At 36.2% G+C, this 21,917-nt stretch overlaps 5 protein-coding genes across 5 annotated transcripts; 3 read left to right on the top strand and 2 right to left on the bottom strand.

Annotated features, from left to right (window-relative positions):
- Positions 1–220: 220 nt before the first annotated feature.
- PHYBLDRAFT_175977 (hypothetical protein) lies at positions 221–1,120 on the top strand (the record flags this gene model as incomplete). The annotated part of the gene is made up of 2 exons (XM_018437617.1): positions 221–360; positions 691–1,120. 2 exons carry the CDS (start codon positions 221–223, stop codon positions 1,118–1,120), a joined length of 570 nt encoding a protein of 189 aa, XP_018283630.1.
- Positions 1,121–2,660: 1,540 nt separating this feature from the next.
- PHYBLDRAFT_79908 (hypothetical protein) lies at positions 2,661–6,066 on the top strand. Its single transcript, XM_018443524.1, has 8 exons — positions 2,661–3,025; positions 3,152–3,432; positions 3,560–3,790; positions 3,869–4,313; positions 4,397–4,722; positions 4,799–5,245; positions 5,372–5,663; positions 5,780–6,066. Exons 1-8 carry the CDS (start codon positions 2,795–2,797, stop codon positions 5,873–5,875), a joined length of 2,349 nt encoding a protein of 782 aa, XP_018283629.1. The 5' UTR covers positions 2,661–2,794; the 3' UTR covers positions 5,876–6,066.
- A 3,626-nt stretch (positions 6,067–9,692) lies between these two features.
- On the top strand, positions 9,693–16,531 carry PHYBLDRAFT_119994 (hypothetical protein; the record flags this gene model as incomplete). The annotated part of the gene is made up of 15 exons (XM_018428720.1): positions 9,693–9,806; positions 9,900–10,218; positions 10,308–10,539; positions 10,642–10,768; positions 10,845–11,049; positions 11,188–12,531; positions 12,595–13,079; positions 13,177–13,692; positions 13,802–14,366; positions 14,472–14,694; positions 14,764–14,971; positions 15,034–15,175; positions 15,267–15,397; positions 15,455–15,720; positions 15,799–16,531. Coding segments are annotated over 15 exons (5,610 nt in total), but the record flags the coding sequence as incomplete, so codon positions are not given.
- A 601-nt stretch (positions 16,532–17,132) lies between these two features.
- Gpa2C (G protein alpha subunit) lies at positions 17,133–18,535 on the bottom strand (the record flags this gene model as incomplete). The annotated part of the gene is made up of 4 exons (XM_018439862.1): positions 17,133–17,323; positions 17,390–17,802; positions 17,869–18,214; positions 18,412–18,535. The coding sequence occupies 4 exons, from the start codon at positions 18,533–18,535 to the stop codon at positions 17,133–17,135; spliced, it is 1,074 nt and encodes a 357-aa protein (XP_018283627.1).
- Positions 18,536–20,735: 2,200 nt separating this feature from the next.
- On the bottom strand, positions 20,736–21,860 carry PHYBLDRAFT_184118 (hypothetical protein). Its single transcript, XM_018438886.1, has one exon. It carries the CDS (start codon positions 21,324–21,326, stop codon positions 20,784–20,786), a length of 543 nt encoding a protein of 180 aa, XP_018283626.1. The 5' UTR covers positions 21,327–21,860; the 3' UTR covers positions 20,736–20,783.
- Between the last annotated feature and the right edge of the window lie 57 nt (positions 21,861–21,917).

Here is a 21,917-nt window from a genome sequence, read left to right as displayed (position 1 = left end):
AGCAATTAAGCCGAAATCAGTAAATAGCTGTTTGTTAAATGCTAATAATGCTAGAGAAAGAAAGATAAAGTCTAAACGCAGTCACAAAGAGAACTGAGAAGAGTAGGAAGAAATGGAGGAAGAGGAAGAGAAAGATGATGTTCGTAATATGAGTTGTACAATAAAAAGACCGTAGTAAGACGGTTGCTTAGCAACACAATCCGAAAGTGGATGCTGAGTCATGGGCATACGTCCCAAGATTCCTTTTTCTGTTCTTTCTGTCTCTTTTTCTCCTTGTGTCTCTTTGGTGTATGAATATGAATATAAATATAAATATGAGTATGAGTATGAGTATGAGTATGAGTTTGTGTTTGTGTTTGTGTAAAAGCGAAGAGTCATGCAAGTCATCCGCCGTGTGCCCTCTTCAAGACAAGACACTTGCACAACATATGTATCTATAAATTTTATCGTCTAGACCGCTTGAAGACCCTTTTAAGCATAAGGTGGGGCAAAGACTAGCTTGGCAATGCATTTGAATGCCAAGCTAATAGAAATGAAAATAAAAACTCTAAAAATAAAGGGACACAAGAAAGTAAAGTGCTTAATTTGGACAACGGGTAAAGTCGTCTGAACGTTTAAATTTTTCCATCGGATCCATTATACAATTTCAATATGAGTAAAAAAAAATTATTATTATTATCATTTATTCAGCCGCAGCAACACAACAGATTTGAGAAAACTTGTATGTAGTATACCCATCAATTGGCCGTGTAACAATAACGGGTATTTCAGATTTGGCATTGTCGTGTCACTTATTAATGAAAAAACTAAAAATTGTCTATATAAACCCCCATTTTCATTTCAACCTCTTTTCTTGTCCATTATTCTCTCAACAGAAACCACAAACACCACCAAAATACCTCAAATCAACTCACTTAGCTTTTATTCTACAAGAAACACAATGAAGCCAACCACAAAGATCACCTCCACATCTGCAATCAGCACTCAGACCACCCAGTCATCAACACCCCTTAGCTTCGAGCTCTATTACAGCTTCTGTCCAAAGTGCGGAGTAGATGTCTCCCAGTTCTCACATGAAGACTTTTGCCCATGTATTCGTCAGGGCAACAACAAGAGCTAAAAGAAATATATCTATTCATTCTTTGATCTCCCAGTCTCTGTCTCTGTCCCTGTCTCTGTCTATCTCTGATCCCAATTGGTCCAATTAGTCCATCACGCACACGCACACACACATATACACAGAAACACGCATACACGCATACACACATACACGCATGCATACATACATACATACATACATACATACATACATACAACAAACAGCAATCAAACAACAATCAAACAACACATTTATGTATACCCCTCTTACACAAACACAAACGCACATTCAGTTCAATTCCATTCCATTCCATTCAATTTTTCTCTTGTATTGTAAATAAGCATCTTCATTCATTTATCCTTCTATAAACATAATATATACTGTAAATTAATAGCAATAATAATAATAGCCCTACCCCTCTCCTACATGTGTACAACCCTATTTAACTTTATATGAATCGTCGTATTTTTGTATTCTTATTCTTATTTATTTTAAAATATAATATTATATATATATATATATATACACCTTGTTAATAAAACCTACACAACAACAAAAACAACAAAAAATACAAATACAAATAGATTATTATAAATCTATATATGTCTGTTTTTTTATATTAAGCAATAAATGCTCATTGGTTTACCAATTGTATTATACATCAAATGTCCATATAAAGGGAACCGGCTTTTATTCTCTAAAATAGAAACCATAGAAACCATAGAAATAAATTTCGCTTTTATGATTTGATTTTGGGCATTTTTTTTTCTATTGTACCTTTTTGTAGTTGTTGCTATAATTGCCTAATTAAATCTTTCAAGCGAATAAATACACACATACAAAAATAAATAAAAGAGGTACATGAAGAGGAAAATTTGTATCAAACTTCCCACAGTATTTAATTATCGCTTAATATCAATTACTCAATCAGCTTAAGAAAGCTTTATAATCGTATCATTACTATCATTGCTTAAAGAGGATCAAATTCAAAGCCTCTGCGTGGCTTTATCTTTCTACCCTATTAAATATATTTCTCTTTCTTTTCTTTTTTTTTTATATTAAAGAAAGAAAGCAATCAAGTTTTGCAAAATTCCCCTTTTCCTTACCCTAATTTCTCTCTATATGTCAGTGATAGAAGCTAATTTCGTGGAACCCACATATATATATATATATTATTTTCTTTTATTTGATTGCTGCGCAAAATATACATCATTCATTAGAGAAACCCTCTAAAAATACCTATAGTTTGATACATTAATATTACTAATGCTAGATTCCTATGTAACTAAAGGAAAAGGCTATAAAGGCACGTCAAGTGAAATAATAAATCATAAAGTTCAATGTTTAATGTTATCCCTAATTGATATTCATATTGATATCATTGTCATTGCATTTGGCTTTACCTTCTTTTATATATTTATATATATTGATAAAGAATAAAATAAACAATTTCTTGATTTATTGAAACGCACTCACATACATACGCGCACACACACACACACTCTCTCTCTCTTTCCTTTTTCTTTCTTTCTTTCTTTCTTTCTCATATTTACGCTTCAATATTTTAGTTTGTACTGTTATCGCTAGTATTTTCAAACTTTCAAAGTCAAACACGAACACGAACACAAAGCACCAAGCACCAACAGCAATAGTAACAACAATACGCTTAGCCCAGCACAGCCTTAATCGTTCAACATGTCTACTTCATGGCCTACTTCCCTAAGCTCTCATCCCATCTTCAGAAAATCTGACAAGAGCCTCCTGTATACTGCAAATATTCTAGCAACTGATGTTCCAAAACAATCGCTCATTGCAGTGATCTTCGATATATACTTGCTAGTAGCCGTGTCAAATGAGATTAGAATCTTGAATCTCTACAAATTTAACAAACAACAAGAAACAGCCGAAGAACCTATTAAATACAATGTACGTAAGCCAGAATATATGTGTACTTTATTTTGTTTTTGAAAACAGAAAAAAATTACTATTATTAACGATTTCTATCAATAACACATATACCCACATTTGTATATATATATAATTATCTATTAGGTGGTGTCTTTGCCTTTAATTGATTTTGAGATTGTTCAAATTCTTCCTTGTTCAGAAACAGGTGTTCTGGTTGTAGCAGGAGAGTACAAACTAGCCGCTGTTCAACTGCAGAAGGCTATTCTCGACCAAGATAAAGACCATACAGATCCATTCACCTGCTTTATTGGACAGCCCACTTACTACACTGGCTTCAATAATGTGCGCATCATCAAAATGGAGTGGCATCCCTTGAGTACTACATCTTTACATCTCATGATTCTTGACAATCAAAATATATTGAGGTAACTAAAATACACACATGAATATATAAATACAAATGTATCTCTATATATTATATATCAATCAAACCAACTTGAAATAACCATTATATTATCTAACTCATATATTTCTTTTCTTAAAAAAATGTAGAATGTTTGACATTGGCACAAATCTCAATGAACCAGAACAAACGTTTGATCTCTCTCCTCCAAATACTTCCAGCAAAAGTCTTGTCTCGGATTTCAAAAAAAATATGCGGGTTACTTCATTCACAACCGGAGGTGAAAGTAGTGCTAGTAAACAGTGGGAGCCTCTTACTGTTTTCTACACTCTAGACAATGGGCACATATATGCCTTATGTCCAGTCTTACCAAACCATAGGTAACAATAAGAATAAATAGAACATGTAATTATCTTCAATTGATCAATATACGTATATCATACTTTTTCTTCTTCTAGTAAAATAAAGGCTAGAAACTGGCTGCGTATCTTGGATCTCACAGAAACAAAGCTAATGAACAATAAAAAAGAAGCTTTTCTGCTTACAGAATCTTTCTACATAAAAGAAAATCTTATTAGACTCCAATTAGAATGGTTGCAGCGTTATACCTTGCCTTGTTCCTTGTATGATTTGGAAGACAACGACATATACATAATCTATGATGCAGCAGCCGTGAAACATGAATTCAAACTACAAAAGCAAGGTCCTTTTGTTATAACAGGAGCTACACGAGCTGCCTCACCTACAACTGATATATTATTTACCCACAAACCTGCTATCAATGTACTTGCGATTGCCTATGCTCATGGTGCTGTGGGGGTTCACTTCCTATCGAAAGATATAGATGCTCAATGGAATTTTTCTGCAGAAAATATTAACACATGCTCGCCATATAAAGTCCAGGTAAACAAGAATAGTATATATCAAATATATCAAATATAGGAATTAATCTTCTTTTCTTTTTTTTTATGCTTATCATTCATTAGTCTAGACCCGATCTATTCTTTGCAAAAAATCTACCAACAGCAACCCTTTATGAAACCATTCATTTTGAGCCTACTTTTACTTCAAACGTCAAGCTTTCTGTACGACTTATCAAAGATCCCTTGTCTGTTTATAAAATATATTGTCAGCACAGTGGAGGCATACATGCACTCTCGTTCAAGCCATGGATGCACAAAATACAGGAACTTGATGATCAGTACGAAGCGAATGTTCTTAGAGATGAAATCATGTCTTTGGTCGAATCTTGGCCTGTAGAAGAGTACCCGACTATAGTCAGCCGCCTCATTTACAGTGGAGATTCCAAAAGGTAACTTTCATATATTAATTTACTTTAGGTAAGTGGTGTGTACATGTGGCCCACCTTTTCATTTTGTGAAACTTAGACGTGTTCCTATGCTTGGAGCTGTCATCACGACAAAAGCAATCGGGTATTCTTTGATCGGGTATTTCTGGGACAGCCGTTCCGCAGTTCTCCCCCTTACCGCAGCAACTGTACCTTCTACTGGCTTTGAAACCACAGATGAAGACGAAAATGAAGATGAAAGCAATCTTACCTATGTCGCAGCATTGACAAGTCATCTCGAAAATATTAAGCTTTTCAATAACCAAAACGAACTCAATGAGAACTGCAGACTAGCCTTTCCGCTGTTCAGGATTTCCGACGACTTGGCCGATTGTCTTGCATCTAACATCCTGCCAATATATGTTTTACCAAAAGACATTGGTACAAGCAAACCCGAATGTTATCTTGACAAGTTAACCGCCAATGCAGCCAAAACCTTGAGTGTTATTCAAAAACTGGACAACACTGCAACAGAAATCGAGAAAAGGTATATATAGATATGATAGGCTGATAGTATTATTATTATTATTATTATTATTATTATTTCTTGAACATCATTCATTTATAACAACACCAACAATATATATATTATGATTTTGGTTTGTGTACATAGAGTTGCAGCTCAAAAACTCGTCTACGAAAATCAAACAAATACTTTGGAGAAACTATCTTCAAAATTAGACAATATTTTGTCTGTTGAAACCGTAAAAGTATATAGAGAAAAGCTTGAAAACGCAGTGAAAAATTATAGTCACCTGGTAGAGCGAGTAAAGACTTTGTCAAGATCGATGGCAGATATTCACAGCCCAGATGTTACGGTTGAAGAGCTAGAGTTATTTAAGCAAATCTCAATTTTGGAATATGAAATTGATAAACGGCAAAATGATAAAGACGAATTCAAAAAGGTAAATATGTCTATATATATATATATAATATATATTATATTGCACTGTTCTTGCTATTATTTTTATTATTTTGAATGACAATATTGTTTTGCTCTCTCTCTCTTTATTTATGAAAGGCGATCGCTAAACTCCACTGGATTTACTCTGTCGAGTCGAAAAAGGCGTCAAAGTCAAAGGAAAGTCGTAATTTATGGTTTTCCTCAAAAAATTGAATTGATGAGGTTATTTTTTTTTTCTTTCAAGCCTTTGGATTATTAATTTGACTCTATAAAACACAACAAAAGAACAAAAAAAGCCTAAAATACCTGTTTTTACGATTTCATTTATCTTTTACCCTTTATACTATATTCTATTTTCTTATATAAAATAAATATTAAGCCAAAATTATTATATAAGCAAGGCTAAATGTTCACCGAGCTGTGTCGATCGTTCCGATATTTTTCTTTGTTTGTTTGTTTGTTGACTCAAAAGAGTAATTGCGCTTTTTTTTAGTATTTGAAATAATGCAGATTGTTTTTTTTTTACAGAATTGTATAAATAAATATTCGTTTTTGATCAAAGGGGTCATCATTTGTGAATGACATGATTGGATAATAATAACTTCACCTTCAAAAATGACGATGAACTTTTTCAAAGAGGTGAAAATCGAAAAATACAAAAATATGCTGCTATAAGCAGCTAGTTCATTTTTTTTTATGTAAAAAGGACATCATTCGAAAATGAATCTTATTGACTGAAATAACCCTTCACCTCTTTCTTCATTACCGATAATTATTCACGAATGATGATCCCTATTGTGTAGATAATGTATTTGTAATCTTTGGAGAAATACAGTACAGAAAAAAAAGTAGACGCCGAATTTGACCGTTCTTCAGTAAATGCCTTTTCTTCCGGTTTCATTATTCTACCGTATTTATCTCTGTATTTTTTTAGGGTTCCAAGAAAGCCCTTCTCACCTGTTCATAGTGACCAAAAAGAAAAAGAAAAAGAAGACCAAGGGATTCTATAAACATAATGTGTACCTTTTACACAACATGGGCTCTCCGATGGATTTTCCGAAATATTCTACATTTTCTGTTCTCGATTCTTTTTGTCGGGTAATTTGCACCCGTATGAAAAATGTAACATTTAACATTGAACAAAAGTAACTCAAAAATAATTATACTGTGTATGCTTTGATACAATAAAGAAGAACAAAAGGAAAAAAATCATATTTTTAGAGGGCTCTTTATGAAAACACCCTCTTTTACATTGCTCTTTCTTTCTTTCTATAAAGTAAATACTTAAATATCCTATACCCTTAATTTACACAAGAACCAATCGCAGTATCACATCAATATTTGTGTGCCTTTCTTGAGCTTGAAACTTAAAGTCTCTTCAAACCCATATTTGTGTATGCGTCTGTTTTTCTGTCTGATTTCTTGAAATCAAATAAAAGCACACTGGTATAATTTGATATTTAATCTAATGATCACCCTATAAAGTAGACATGATTACTACAAAGCCCGGAAAATGTCGTTCAAGAAAAACCCCAATCTCTCTGTGTTTCTTCTTAGTATATAACCTGCTTTTGTTTTTCTTTTTCTCAAGCGTTAAATCAAACGACTTGCAGCACAATATTTAAAGTAATTGAAATAATACAATAAAGAAAATAAAAATAAAAGCGCGGTCTAGTTCGCAGCACACCTTTATAATATTTGAATATCTATTGTACGTGCTATTCAAAAAGCGTTGTAAATATTACGCTACAAATACAGCTGTTGCTTGAAATGAAGCCATGTGGTACCTAGGTGGCTCAATCAAATTCTCTATTTTCGGAAAGACATATTATCAAATACCCGAATAATTACAATTATATGGGGTATCAAAAGTGATGTGTGAGAATTTATAACCTGTATTAGTCAATTTATAATTTCTAATGTACCAAAGGAGCTATATTGATAGTATATGATATCGACAAGCTGAAAAAAGAAAAGCAAAAAAAAAAAGAAAAACTCTGGAGAACGATTTCTCTCTAAATATTCAAGGAAATTGAAAGGCTGAAAGAGGAGGAGGAGGGGTGGTCATTTTTGTTATAATCTAGGGATTCAGTTCTGATCTAGAACAAAGGGCTGAACTAATTGCTATATGTGATACAAGTATTTAACCTAAAGGTGTGCGGAAATGTATGTAAATGTTCTTCTGAATAAAAGAAAAAACTCGCACCATTCTATCAAAGTATCCCAGTAATTCGATACAGCAACTACTTTGACTTTAACTATATAATGACACTCTAAAAAAAAGCAGAACTCCCAAGACACTACGAAGTAGAGAGATTGTACCATTGTTTCCAAATAACCATTTGTTACTATCCTAATTTACGATAATATGATATTGTCGTTTTTGTATTTCGTGATCATGTATAGTCAAGAACGCATGAACCTATCAACTTTGGAAATACCAATTACTCTTCATAAACTGACCAAATCATTAAAAGGTAGCTGATTTCCGTGAGAAATACTTGTCCAAAAATATACAATATTTGGCTTAATTTAATACGAGCAAATGTGGATGGATTCCTTATTAAGCTCCATCCCTATTTGTTGTTTTGTTTTTGTTTTTGCCTTTTCTTTAACTGATTATTGTGTGTATCTATTACGTATATAATCTTTAAATAAGTTTATACTTCTTTGCAAAATGGATAAAGCATAGTTTGGATTCATTTCGATTTGTTTATTTCTATAAAGCATATGCCCATCCAGACACTGTAGTAATTTTTATTACCAAAATTAAACATGAAAGAGAAAGAGATACCCCACATCATTATTGGTTACAGATTACAGATGATTTCTCTTCAGAATTTACAATAGCGTCTATTTCATAAGCCATTACAGTTTGGTCGATATATATTAAAATTTTACAAGCCAAATCGTCAGAGTTTAAAGACGTTCATAATCCTTGACATTGCAAATATCCCCTTACTTACAATGTGAATCATATTTATCCCTTTTTTTCAAATATATTCTACATCAATATACATAGTGGGTAAAAAAAAAGATCGAGTTAACCCAACCATCCTGCTATTTTATTATTTCTGCTGTTATTGCGCTGTTGTTTTTATTATTGTTTTTGAATTGCGGGTTGTATCGATTAGGGCGAATCAATCGAATTAAAATAGAATCAAATAAAAAATTAAGCTGCCATTAGGTTTGGTTTGCTTGATCTACCTGCAGCATTCTAATTGTTTTTTTTATAAAAGCAAAATATAGAAAGCTCGAAGATTTCTCGTTGAAAGAGATTGTTTTAGGGTGTAATGTTTGTCGATTATTCTTATTCTCAATTGTGTTCCATCATAGTCTTCCTCAATTGTGTTTTCCTTTTTTTTGTTATCGATGATAAGACTGTATAAGTGTATCATTATGTGTGTTCGTGCGTATTTTATTTAACTAAATTTTTCATTTTAAGATTTAACTTTTAAAAACAACATTAAGCGAAAAAGGTATCTACACAATCATATAAGATTATCATAGGGATGTACATTGTTAAGCTTATTGATGAGGAAAAAGATATAGTAATGATATTGAGTAAAAATAAAAGTAAAAAAAAAGAGCTTATAATTTGGTTCATCGTATGATATTGGAGAAATGTGTGAAAGAACTAAAACTCAATTAAGGTCATCTCTATGTGTAAACGTCTACCGATGTGTGTGTGTGTATGTATGTATGAGATTTTTACTTGCTACATTTGGCTCCAAAAAAAAAACTCTCATGCGAGCAAGGATGTGACTGTTGGCCTGAAAGGGCGCAAACACGAATTTTGTATAAAGGTTGCTCAATGCTGCATTAGATGCCAAAGCCACTGTTAACAAAATTTGACCTTGTGCAAAAAGACTCCTTTTTCTTATGGCGACAAGGTATATATATATATATAAACACATTTATGTATACATACATATTTATATACACTTGAACACTATTGAATAATATTATATATATATATAATACCTTTTAATATCTCGATGCTCAACTACTCTTTTTCAGACTCGACCGTCTAGTGCTCTTGTTAGACACTGGGTCGACTGCAGCCGTCAGACGCACTGCAGCCCAACAACTGGGCGAAATTCAAAAACAGCATCCAGGAGAACTATATAATCTATTGTCTAGGGTAATATATATATATATATATAAGCATATATATATATGAGAAGAAAGACAAAAATACAACCATCAAACACATCCTCAACGACTATAATTCTAGGTTGTGGTTCATCTCCGGAGTAAAGCATGGGATACTCGATGGGCAGCAGGTCTGGCTTTAGAAGCAATTGCTGCTAATGTCCCTGTCTGGGACCCCAAGGAATCCGCCGAAGGATGCGACGAAACACTGGAAGACACTCACAAACTAAGCTTTCATCAATTCGATCTTGCATCAGTCCTCACCCATGGAAAATTACTCTTGGGCTCGGCTGGAAAAGAATACGACATTGACTTTTCAGACATGACACCACAAGAACGACTAGAATTACAACGACGCAATCTTAGAGAACGTTTGGGTTTAGGCAGTCAATTTATGGATGGTAAAGCTGATGGAATTACCAAGATGAGGGGAGAGAGAGAAAAAAAAGAAGAAGAAAAAAAAAGATGAATTCTAATGAATGAAGTATAGTTGATCTGGTTGACGATTGCGACCTTGAGACGCGCATAAAACCAAAGGTCACCCAGAAAAAACCAACCGGAAGCCCAACTCCTTCTCCTTCTTCGTCTTCGTCTTCACTTTCTTCGGCACCAATCACTCCTGCGGCAGCCGAAGTTAATATGGCTGGGCTTTCAGCACGCGAACGTAATATGCTTAAGCGCAAAATGAAACAAGATGCAAAACTTAATAAGAGCAAAGACAAGTAAGAAGATCAGATACAATTCCATCGACCCTTAATATTCTTGTGAATGGATCTGCATTAGATCACGATGATGTATGGTAGTAATTAATCGTTGCGCTTTAGAGTACGCGTCTTGGATCTTAAAGGCAAATCAGAGTTTGCTGTCCCAAAACCAGTCAAAGTAGAAGAGAAAGAAGGTAATTATAATAAATCGTTACACCTCCTTCTTCTTTCTTCACATTTGGTTGCTGTTCCTGTTGTTGAATATAATCTCACTTAATTTTCTCTGTGTATCTCCAGGCTTTGAACTGACAGCACAGCCAAAGTCTAATAAATTTGTTGTGGAAACAAAGAAGCCAGCACACTCGCATGAAACATTGGCAGAAAGACCTTCATCAGAATGGCCTTTTAAGATGGTTTGTGAACATTTGTGCATGGATCTTTTTGATCCCGCATGGGAGATCCGTCACGGTGCAGGTATCGGTATCAGAAGTATTGTAAAGGCCCATGGAGGAGGCGCTGGAAAAATAGGTAAGCTTCTTTTAATATATATATATATATATATATATATATATATGTTGTAAAGCCCACAAGTAAAACGACCAAAGGCTAATGTGATTTTTTATCCAAATTCTTATGGATTGTTGTTATTATATATATATTAAAAAGAGGGATTCTCTGTCCAGAAGAACGAAGAATTACACAATGCATGGCTTGAGGATGTGGCCATCAGACTTTTGTGTGTATTTGCTCTGGATCGATTTGCCGATTTTGTTTCCGATCAAGTCGTCTGTCCCGTACGAGAAACATGCTCTCAGACCCTTGGTGTTGTTCTTCAATCAATGCGACCAGAATCAGTTGCAAAAGTACACGCGACACTCTTACAACTCATTACGCAAGACGGCCCGGCATTTCACGAAAGATCTATCTGGGAAGTCCGCCACGCTGGTTTGTTGGGTCTCAAATATGCTGTTGCTGTACGAAAAGATCTGGTAGAGATGTTGGTAGAAGGTACAACAGGAGCGGTCATTCTTGGTCTTCGGGATCACGACGATGACGTTCGCGCCGTAAGTGCAGCTACGCTACTGCCAATCACTGCCGAATTTGTACGCATGAGTACAGAAGATAGAGTTAGCAATGTGATCACAACATTGTGGGATTGTCTGATAGACCTCAAAGACGATTTGACAGCCTCCACTGGCGCGGTAATGGATTTGATTGCCAAGATGTTTGAACAACCCGGCGTCATGGAGATCGTCCGTAGAAAATGTTCATTGGGCGATCTTGTCCCACGCTTACATCCTTTTTTTCGACACACCATCACAGGCGTACGGCTTGCGGTATTAAATACTCTATTGACGTTCTTAGAATGCGGTACATCATCAGAGTGGGTTGATGAGCGGGTGTATCGCCTTGTTTTCCAGAACTTGGTAGTAGAAGAGAAACCAGAAGTATTGAAGAAAACTCTTGACGTCTGGAGAGGATTGACAATTGGTGGTCACGTAGAACAACAATTGGTTCTCCAAGGCACAGGTAACTGGCTCGGAAGCTGGTTTGAGATCGCAATGACGCCCGTCGGGCAGCCTTTGGATGTCGCCACCCACTTTTACAAGCCTCCAGGAGCATTTGGATTAGGTGGTTTGTCCAAGGCAGACAAATCTAAGAAGACAAATGTAACGTCTAAAAAAGGAATCAAGACCAGTGATACAGGACCCAATATGTTGCTAGGTGGAGATGATGATGATTCTGGCCACAATTTAGATGCAGGCATGATTTCTCAGGATCTCTCGCTTATCACAACAGAACAAGTGATGCGATGTCGAATTGCCTGCACGACAGCACTTGGTATGGCCATGAGTACCTGGCCAGACGAGTCAATGGAACTGTCTTACCAAGAGGTACTATTGACTCTTCTCACATCCCAGTGGGCATTGAAACGTCAATTGGGTGCTATGGCTATTGAAGAATGGGCCAAGGCTGTACTCAAAACACGCTACCAGGCTGACTGCATCAGTCACGCACCACCAGACGCAATCTTGGCCGCTACACATAACTTTCCCAAAGTTCTCTCTCAAGCTATGATCAACAACATTCAAAACGCGGCTTCACACACAACAGGATTCTATTTCGAGCTCGTTCACCAGCTCAAACGTATTCGCAGCGAATGTCAATCACTTTTGAACACGTTTGTAGAAGCTCAATTACCGGCCAAAATTATCCCCATTTTGCCAACCTATGTGTTGGGTGAAGCTTCGCCAGAACATGAAACCTTGTTTGGCATCGAGACAGCAAGCTGGGTAGCCGGCGAAGCATTCAATGTTCTTCTTGAGCGCCTCCCAAAGAACAAAAACAGATCAGCCACAGTAACATCTTTACAAGAACGGCAGAGACGCGTTGTAGCAGCCTTGGGCTACTATGAAGAGCTGAAACAGAAAGTAGAGATTAATGTTTATGCAAGTACAGCAGGTGCAATTGTTGAGTTAGGTGTTCTGCCTTCTACTTTGAGCTCACTAGTCCGCAGTGTAATGAACAGTATCAAGGCAAGTGCTTTTTGCTATACAGTGAACCACGTTTTTTTAGATCCCAAAGGTACACATATAATAATATTCTAAGTGTATTTATTATTATTATCGTCATTATTATCATTTTTAGTTTGAGGAAAATGCCGAGCTACAGCAAAGATCTGCTGCAACTTTGGCAGATCTTGTTGCTCTGTGTGCTCGTACTGTAGGACGATCAAATCCTAATGAAAAGGTGGTTAAGAATCTCTGTGCATTCTTGTGCTCTGATACAACCAAGACGCCTGTTCTAGAAGACAACCAGACAACATTGGGTATTCTTTCAATCCACAAAGAGGAAGTAACAAAGCCTCTTGCAAATGCAAAGGAAATCACACTGACTCCAGAACAAAAGGAGGCTCAGCTCATGAAACGTGGCGCAGAAACAGCATTGAAGGAATTGTGTGATCAGTTTGGTCGGCATGTATTTGAGATAGTTCCCAAATTATGGGAGTGCATGTCACTCAAATTGAAAGAAGTATTCCAAGGGAGATCAGGAGTTTCAGAAGCAGATGCTCTCATCGCACGCGATCTTCAGCTAGGACAAGAGGTGATTGATGCTCTCACCATTGTCAATACTGTTGTTCCTTGTCTTTCTCAAGACTTACGCGATCAGGTAATTACATATTGTAAAATTTAGTTTTGTAAACCAAGAAAAAAATCTTTGTTCATGCTCTTATTATTGTGTACATGCGTATATATATATATATATTTAAAATTTATAGATGGTCAGCATTGTCCCTGATATTTGTACGGCATTGATGTCACGATATGCAGTAATTCGTCAAGTCAGTGCACGATGCTTAGCAACAGTTGCTGATGTTTTGACAACGGAAACAATGCAAATTATTATCGAGCGCGTTTTACCAGAGCTTGGTAATCAAATGCATGTACACCATCGACAAGGTGCATCTGAACTTGTTTATCATTTGGTCCAAATGCTTGATACAAAGATTCTGCCTTACACTATATTCTTAATTGTTCCTATCCTTGGCTGCATGAGTGACGCAGATGACTCTGTGCGTTTGATATGCACAAATTGTTTTGCTTTGCTGATTAAGCTTGTGCCTTTGGAAGCTGGTATCCCTGATCCACCAGGAATGTCTGCCGAACTACTCTCCCATCGTGATGAAGAACGTCGGTTCTTGGCTCAGCTTCTTGACAGCTCTAAAGTTGAGAACTTTGAGATTCCTGTTAAAATTAAAGCCGAGCTTCGAAAGTACCAACAAGAGGGTGTTAACTGGCTTGCATTTCTCAACAAGTTTCATCTTCATGGAATTTTGTGTGACGGTAAGTGCATTTTATATATATATTTCTTTATTAAAAGTAATAAAAATAACCATATTGATTTATTACTAACATATGTTTGTATTTGTTTGTTTTTTATACGTGTAGATATGGGTTTGGGTAAAACATTACAGTCGATTTGTATTCTTTCAAGTGATCACTACTTACGAGCAAAGCGCTATGCCGCTACAAAGGCACCTGATTCTATTGTCTGTCCTTCGCTTGTAATTTGTCCGCCCACACTGACTGGGCACTGGTATCATGAAGTGCTTAATTACACAGATCATTTAAAACCACTTTTGTACACTGGTGGTCCTGCTGAACGCAAACGGTTAGTGTTACTGAATATAGAGGTATATCAGTTATTCAGTGTTCAGTGTTCTCATAAATGTGTATTCAGGTTACGCTCGACTCTCCATAATTACGATGTTATTATCATGTCGTACGATATTATTCGTAACGATATCGATGATCTATCCAACGTACAATGGAATTACTGTATTCTTGATGAAGGTCATATCATTAAGAACGGAAAGACAAAGATCACAAGAGCAATCAAGACAATTAAGTCAAATCATCGTCTTATCTTGTCCGGTACACCTATTCAGGTAGAGGAAGTTGGTCGAATAATCAAGTGCAAATAAGCTAAACGCTTTCTATCTTTTTTTAGAACAATGTTTTGGAATTGTGGTCCTTATTCGATTTCCTTATGCCCGGTTTTTTGGGGACCGAAAAGATATTTAATGAAAGGTTTGGAAAGCCTATATTGGCAAGTCGAGACAGCAAGAGTTCGTCTAAAGACCAGGAAGCAGGTAATAAAGAATAATAATAATTAGTTAATTCTCATATCTACATATGAAACATATTAATATATTAATATATTGTTTAATTTGTGTGACTCAGGTGCGCTGGCGCTTGAAGCTTTGCATAAACAGGTCTTGCCGTTCCTTTTGCGTCGTCTTAAGGAAGACGTTCTGCATGATCTTCCACCAAAGATTATTCAAGATTATTACTGCGAACTAAGTGATCTTCAGGTAATATATATATTAAACACATTCTAGAATCAATCTTTATTAATATTTTGGTTACAGAAAAATTTGTACGAAGAGTTTGCAAAATCACAGACAAAGAATGAAGTTGAACAGGACTTAGAGTCAGATGGCACAAAGTCAAATAGCGAAGGAAAGACAGCTACTCATATCTTCCAAGCCCTTCAATACTTGAGAAAGCTATGCAATCATCCACTTCTGGTGGTAAATGACAAGCATCCAAGCTATGATCGGGTTCAGAAACAGTTGACGCGAACAAATACCTCATTACATGATATTCAAAACGCACCAAAACTACTTGCATTAAGGTACGATTTTCTAGGCAACTAAAATTTAAATGGACATAAACTAAATAAACTTTTCTGTATATAATGTTTATTTATTAGGCAATTGTTGGGAGAGTGCGGTATTGGCGCAACTACAACAGAATCCGAGTCGGATCCTGCGGCTATGGCAATTGGTGCTGTTAGTCAGCATCGTGCATTAATTTTCTGCCAGCTCAAAACGATGTTGGATATTATTGAAAATGACTTGTTCAGAAGATTAATGCCTACAGTGAGTTACCTCCGTTTGGATGGTTCTGTGGATGCCAGCAAACGCCATGAACTTGTACAAAAATTCAATGCCGATCCTTCTATTGATGTCTTATTACTCACCACTCATGTTGGTGGCTTGGGACTGAACTTGACCGGAGCAGATACTGTAATATTTGTGGAGCATGACTGGAATCCTATGAAAGATCTTCAAGCAATGGACAGAGCACATCGTATCGGACAGAAAAAGGTTGTGAATGTGTATCGCTTGATTACACGCGGCACACTTGAGGAAAAGATCATGGGCCTGCAGAAGTTCAAGCTTAATATTGCCAACTCTGTAGTGAATCAGCAGAATTCTGGACTTCAGAGTATGGACACAGATCAAATCCTTGATCTCTTCAGCGTCAGTACAGAGGCTGCTGAATCGAGGAAAAAGAAGAAGAAGGCGGATGAGGCTGCGGCGGCGGGTGTAGATGGTATGGGCAAGGCCAAGGCTGTACTTGAGAACCTGGAGAACCTTTGGGATGACAAGGACTATGAAGAAGAGTACAACATTGATAGTTTCATAAGTGGTTTAAATTGATAAGACCAAAAAGCTAATAGCGAAATCAAGTGATTTGTAAATAATTATAAAAAAAAAGAATATGAAATGTTAGTATGTCAAGGTTTAGAGCTTCTTGACAATTTTAGAATGAATTTGATGGGGACTGTTGTTACTGTTATTATTGTTACTGTTATTATTACTACTGCTACTGCTACTGCTACTGCTACTACTGCTACTACTAACTATTAAATTACTATTAAATTACTATTATTACTATTATTATTAAAGGAATTGGAAACACGTGAAATGAGTTTTCATGTGAAGCGTGTAATGTTCAAGTTTAACGTTGGCACAACACTTTGTACAATGAAACAATTATGGAAAAATGGCTATTTAAGCGTTAGATATGTTTTATTTAACCAAATTTGGTAGAGCAGGTGAAAATCGATGAACATACAATATACATATTTAAGTATAATATCCTGATTGTGCAAGTACAATAGGCACATAACAATGATAATTAGATAAAGAAAGAAGGTGGGCGAGTGATAGAGAGAGGTTGGTATTAACGTATTATAGGGTGATGAGTGTAAATGAGATATTAAATGGGAATAATAGTCGATGTTTGAGAGGTGAATTTTTATACCAAGCCCATGTCTCTTATGCTTGTTTGCATGACAATATCATTTACTGCTGTCATGACAAATCGAATTTGATTGGTATCTGTTGCACATGTGAAATGAGTATAAACTTGTTTATCGGCAGATGCAGGGTTGAGGGATAGAAAACGCCATTTGAAGAATTCACAAGCTGCATTGTAATCATCTCCACCTAATAATAATAATATGTGTCAATTTATATGATTGTTGCTATTTCTCACTCAAAATACCGCCATACCTGTGTAATCTGAAAAGTATCTTTGGATTGGACTCTGAGGAAGTTTGGCTTTTAGAATGTCGATTTTGTTCAAGAACAATATGATCGATGTTCTATCAAACCATCGTGACTTCCATATAGAGTCAAATAGAACCAATGCTTCTTGCATGCGATTTACAGATTCGTCTTCAATGAGAACCTGGTCGTATTCACTAACAGCTACTAGAAATATGATTGCTGTAACATTTTCGAAGCAGTGTATCCATTTCTTGCGCTCTGATCGTTGTCCTCCTACGTCAAACATTCGATATTTCAGACCATTCCAGACGAATTTTGTTTCTGTAATTCCAGTTGTCTTTATGCGTGATTGCAAGAGGTCTTGATCTGTTGGTACATAATTAGGATCGCCAATGAGTTCGATTGTATTGAAGTAACTATTTTGCCAAAAAAGAAAAGCTTTAGTATTCATAAATTTGTGTCCCAAAAATTTGGATTCTTACTAGGATGCTGAGTCGATTAGTTGATATTCGTTGTTTCGATGATAAGCTGTCTGGACTCCTTGATCTTCCCACAATGCTTGTATAGCTCTAGCCACATCTGGTGACATTACTGATAGTTGATCGGCATGTCCTGGGATGTGTTTTACAGTGTCAGCATACATCTGGTTCTCAGGATCTGCAACCTTGATATCCATTGTGTCCATAGCTTCCAGGATAGCCTGCATTGATTGAATTGTGTTGCTGATAATAATTTCGCGGTAAGCTAGACGTTCGCTCATTGAAAATCCGCCTTCGTGAATAAGTTTCATTTGTTTGAGGACGGTGGATTTTCCAGACTCGCCAGTACCTGATTAAATTTAATATATATATATATATTATTTGCTAGCCCTTGTGAATTTATTTATGTATTTAATACATGTATTTATTTATCTATATTCATTCCCATATATATATACATGCATATACATGTGTATGTATATGTGCATGTGTATGTGTATGTGTATGTGTATATACAGTGTAAATTTTATCGTAGTTCCTATTTACCAAGTAAAAGCAACTTGACTTCGTTTTGAATATTTTGCCTCTCTGATCGTAACTGTTTTTCGATTTCGTCGTTTCGTAATCTGCTTCCATTGTCGTTGGATTCAACAGATGCACAGCAACCCATGGTGAGTATAGTATTCTGTAGAAAACAAAAATAGACCAAGCCACTTGTAAATAACTAGTCTTGTATAACGTGTTTCTATATTATTAGTGTTATTATTATTATTGTTACTATTATTTTAAAGTTAAGTAAGATGGACAAAGGCAATAGACTTGTTGACCAAGCCTTGGCTCGAAAGAAAAGACACAGCGAGAAGTGTAGAGTAAATATTTTTTATTTCTATTTTCTTGGGTGCATATATTTCTCGAAAATAAAAAGTAAGACAAAAATACATACAGTCTTAATGAGTTTGGAGCGATGAGTAACGGAAAGAGAAAAGAAGAGCTGTATTGCCAAGCAGCGAGGAGTTCAAAAGCATAAATACAATATCGGGTAGTTTTGGTTGATAGAGATTTCTCACAATGAACGACCACAAAAGGTTACCAAAACTTGATTGGTTAGAACCAGTAAATTGGACAATGAACGATGGATCAATTGGATACCGGAAACACAAAAGTGAGAAAGCCACGAGCATAAAGTTGATCTACCTTGACTGACAAGGCTGTAATTCTTGCTCCTATCACTAGAAATGTCCGTCAGACTAAAGAAAAAGCTTGCTAATATACATATGCTTTTAAACTCTGCCCCAATTCACACAAATAACATATATACATACATGAACATTTACCAAAACAAAACAAAACAAGAAAAGAACTCTAGGGGCTGATGTAGCAAACCTCTATAACAGGCGTTGAACAGTACCTACATTTCTTATACTAATTGCCGAGATTCTGTGTCTAAAAAGTTTACTTGCAATTGCCGCATGTAGTGTAACTCATGCTTGTTTAACCTTGAAACCACAGCCGTTCCTTCCTTTTTTTCTATTTCTACTTTATCGCGCAACCCCCGATTTGGGGTGAATATACATTTTTATAGCCTACATAATTAACCGACACGCGCACCCACAAGCAGTAAAAATCACACACTGAAATATATTGCTAGAATTATTTTAGAAACATATTAATTCTTTCTTTTTCTGATATATTTATTTATTTATTTAATAACTATAATTAAAAACAAACGGACAAAATATTATTATTATTAATAATTAAGTGATATAGAATCTCATGAATACTCGTTCTAATTTTTAACAAGGAAAGCCCTGATTTGATATTAAATGTTTAATTTCATAGACATTCATTCAAAGATATAAGACATGGCCAGGAAGAGATTTCATTTAAACTATTTTCAGAAATTAAAAATCGTACCTGGTTGAAGGACATGAACCTACCCGAAAGTGAATATCGCCACACTTAACAAATCAGATGACATGGTTGCAGGATAATTTGTCGTAGATCTCTTGTCATTTTTTTTAGGAATACAAAAAGTATTAATATGTGTGAGTTCTGCCTTTATTTTTACAGCTAAACCGAAATCAATTCATGTTACGCATCCACTTTTTATATTAGCATGAAAAAGGCATGGCTTTTGATGAGCTCAATAACAAAAAGAATACTTCATACTGTTAATGAAGGGTAGCAAAATATAGAAGCCTATAAGCTCTTATACAGATTACCTATTTACCTTGAATTATCAACAAAATCAACAAATCAATAATTAAGACCGAGGTAACGGATATAAGAGACAAACTAAAAATATTTCTCGGACTTGGAGTGAAAGAAGCGTCCATAAAGCTCACTTGATTATTGCATAACGATCAGGGCTAAAGTAGGTTACTAGCATTATATCTTTAAAAAAAATCTCAGGGTATTTTCATGACTATAACTAAGTTGCTAATTCATTTCGATACGGTATAAATTCTGGTTTAGCAATAAGCAATAATAATATGTAATTTTTTTTTAAAAAAAAAGGAAACCCAGATCACCCACATCTAAATGAGGAGCATGAAAATAATATCTAATGTAAAAAAGCTTCTATTTTTTTTAACTGTTGAAATGAAAGCAACTCCCATACACAGAGAATAACCGATTTTCTTTGGGTGGTTGATTATAGTAAGGAATGTAAGATAACATATCCTGAAAACACACCATCTAGTTTTTTAGTGTGTTCAGTTCAATTTTAAGAAGCAGTGTACATATGCGATCTTATTAGTTTATGAATAATTTTGCATCTTACAAAGAATTTCACTGTATACTCCTAAAAATGGAAGATTCTTTTGCTATCGATAACGATTTTTCACTACTTATCCCTATTCCACGAACACTTTTTTTGTAGGGAGCAATTAGAGCTCAGGTTTTTATTGTGAGGATCACTAGCTAAAAAAAAGGACGTACGTCACAAAATTTGTTTTTGGGTTTTTGATTTTTTTTGAGGTGTATATGTAAGAAGGAAAACTAAAGGTAGAGCTAAGTAGCAATAGAACAGGCAAGGTCATCAAGAGATTTTTCAGCCTTAAATATGGCAACCAAGCGGGAAGCGGCAGATAGGACGGTGGAAGATACAAAAGGTGTATTGTCGAACACCGTGGACCAATGATGTCGCCAGATCGCCAGAAGGGCTCAGCTAAAGAGAGAGGCGGCGTGAATATCAGAGGGGCGGGTATAGGGGAAAGACAGGTTGTAAAATGCATCATGGAGTATAGGAAGAGTAGGATGAGATCCAAAGACATCTTGCCAGAATGTAGACCAAACGTCAATTTTGAGGGGGCAGGAGAAGAGGAAATGGTCGGGTGTGTCTGTAGAGGCTTCACAAATGGGGCAAGAGTCGGTGGGGAAGGGGCCAGGAAGTATGCGATGCAACAGGGAGCGGGATGACAATTTGTGGTGCAGACCTCGGTACCAGATGTTGCGGACATGGTGGTGTATAGGAAGGTTCCAAAAGATTCGCCATTGTGAGCTGGACAGTGTAGACGACAGGGGAGGAGAAACAGAAGAGGAACAAAGAGAACGATACATACGAGGTTTCAGCTTGGACCACGGTATTCCAGGTAAAAGGCCGCAAACAAAAGGGCTAGCATTGATTGATGAACCTGAACGGGAAGGAATGGAAGGGTCATTGAGCTGAAGGATATGAGAAGGGAGGAAAGCGCGAACAAGGAAAGGTTGTAGCAAGATGTCGCGAGAGTCAACTCTCTTGAAAAACTTGCGCAATATGAGCGGGTTGCGTGGGAAATCAGCCGGCGCTCGACGGCAGAGAACGTTGAAAGAAGGGCCAACAAGAAAGGCATCTTCAACGCGGAGGTGTTGCCAGGAGGGAGGGAAGGAGGTAGTGCTTGTGGCTGGTAGGCATACTGAGCGGAGGGGAAGTGCTAAACACGTAGCAATGTTGGGGGCAAGGGAGAAGTCGTGCGGGAGCCTATCAATAGCAGAGAATATGTTGCGGAAGCAACCTGCAAGGCCAGTCAGATCGGGGGGGGGGGGGGGGGGGGGGGGGGCCAAAAATCGGG

Source organism: Phycomyces blakesleeanus (assembly GCF_001638985.1).
Source record: "Phycomyces blakesleeanus NRRL 1555(-) unplaced genomic scaffold PHYBLscaffold_43, whole genome shotgun sequence".
Lineage (NCBI taxonomy): Eukaryota > Fungi > Mucoromycota > Mucoromycetes > Mucorales > Phycomycetaceae > Phycomyces > Phycomyces blakesleeanus.
The sequence above is the reverse complement of the archived record's forward strand: the minus strand, read 5'-3'. Positions and strand labels throughout refer to the sequence as shown.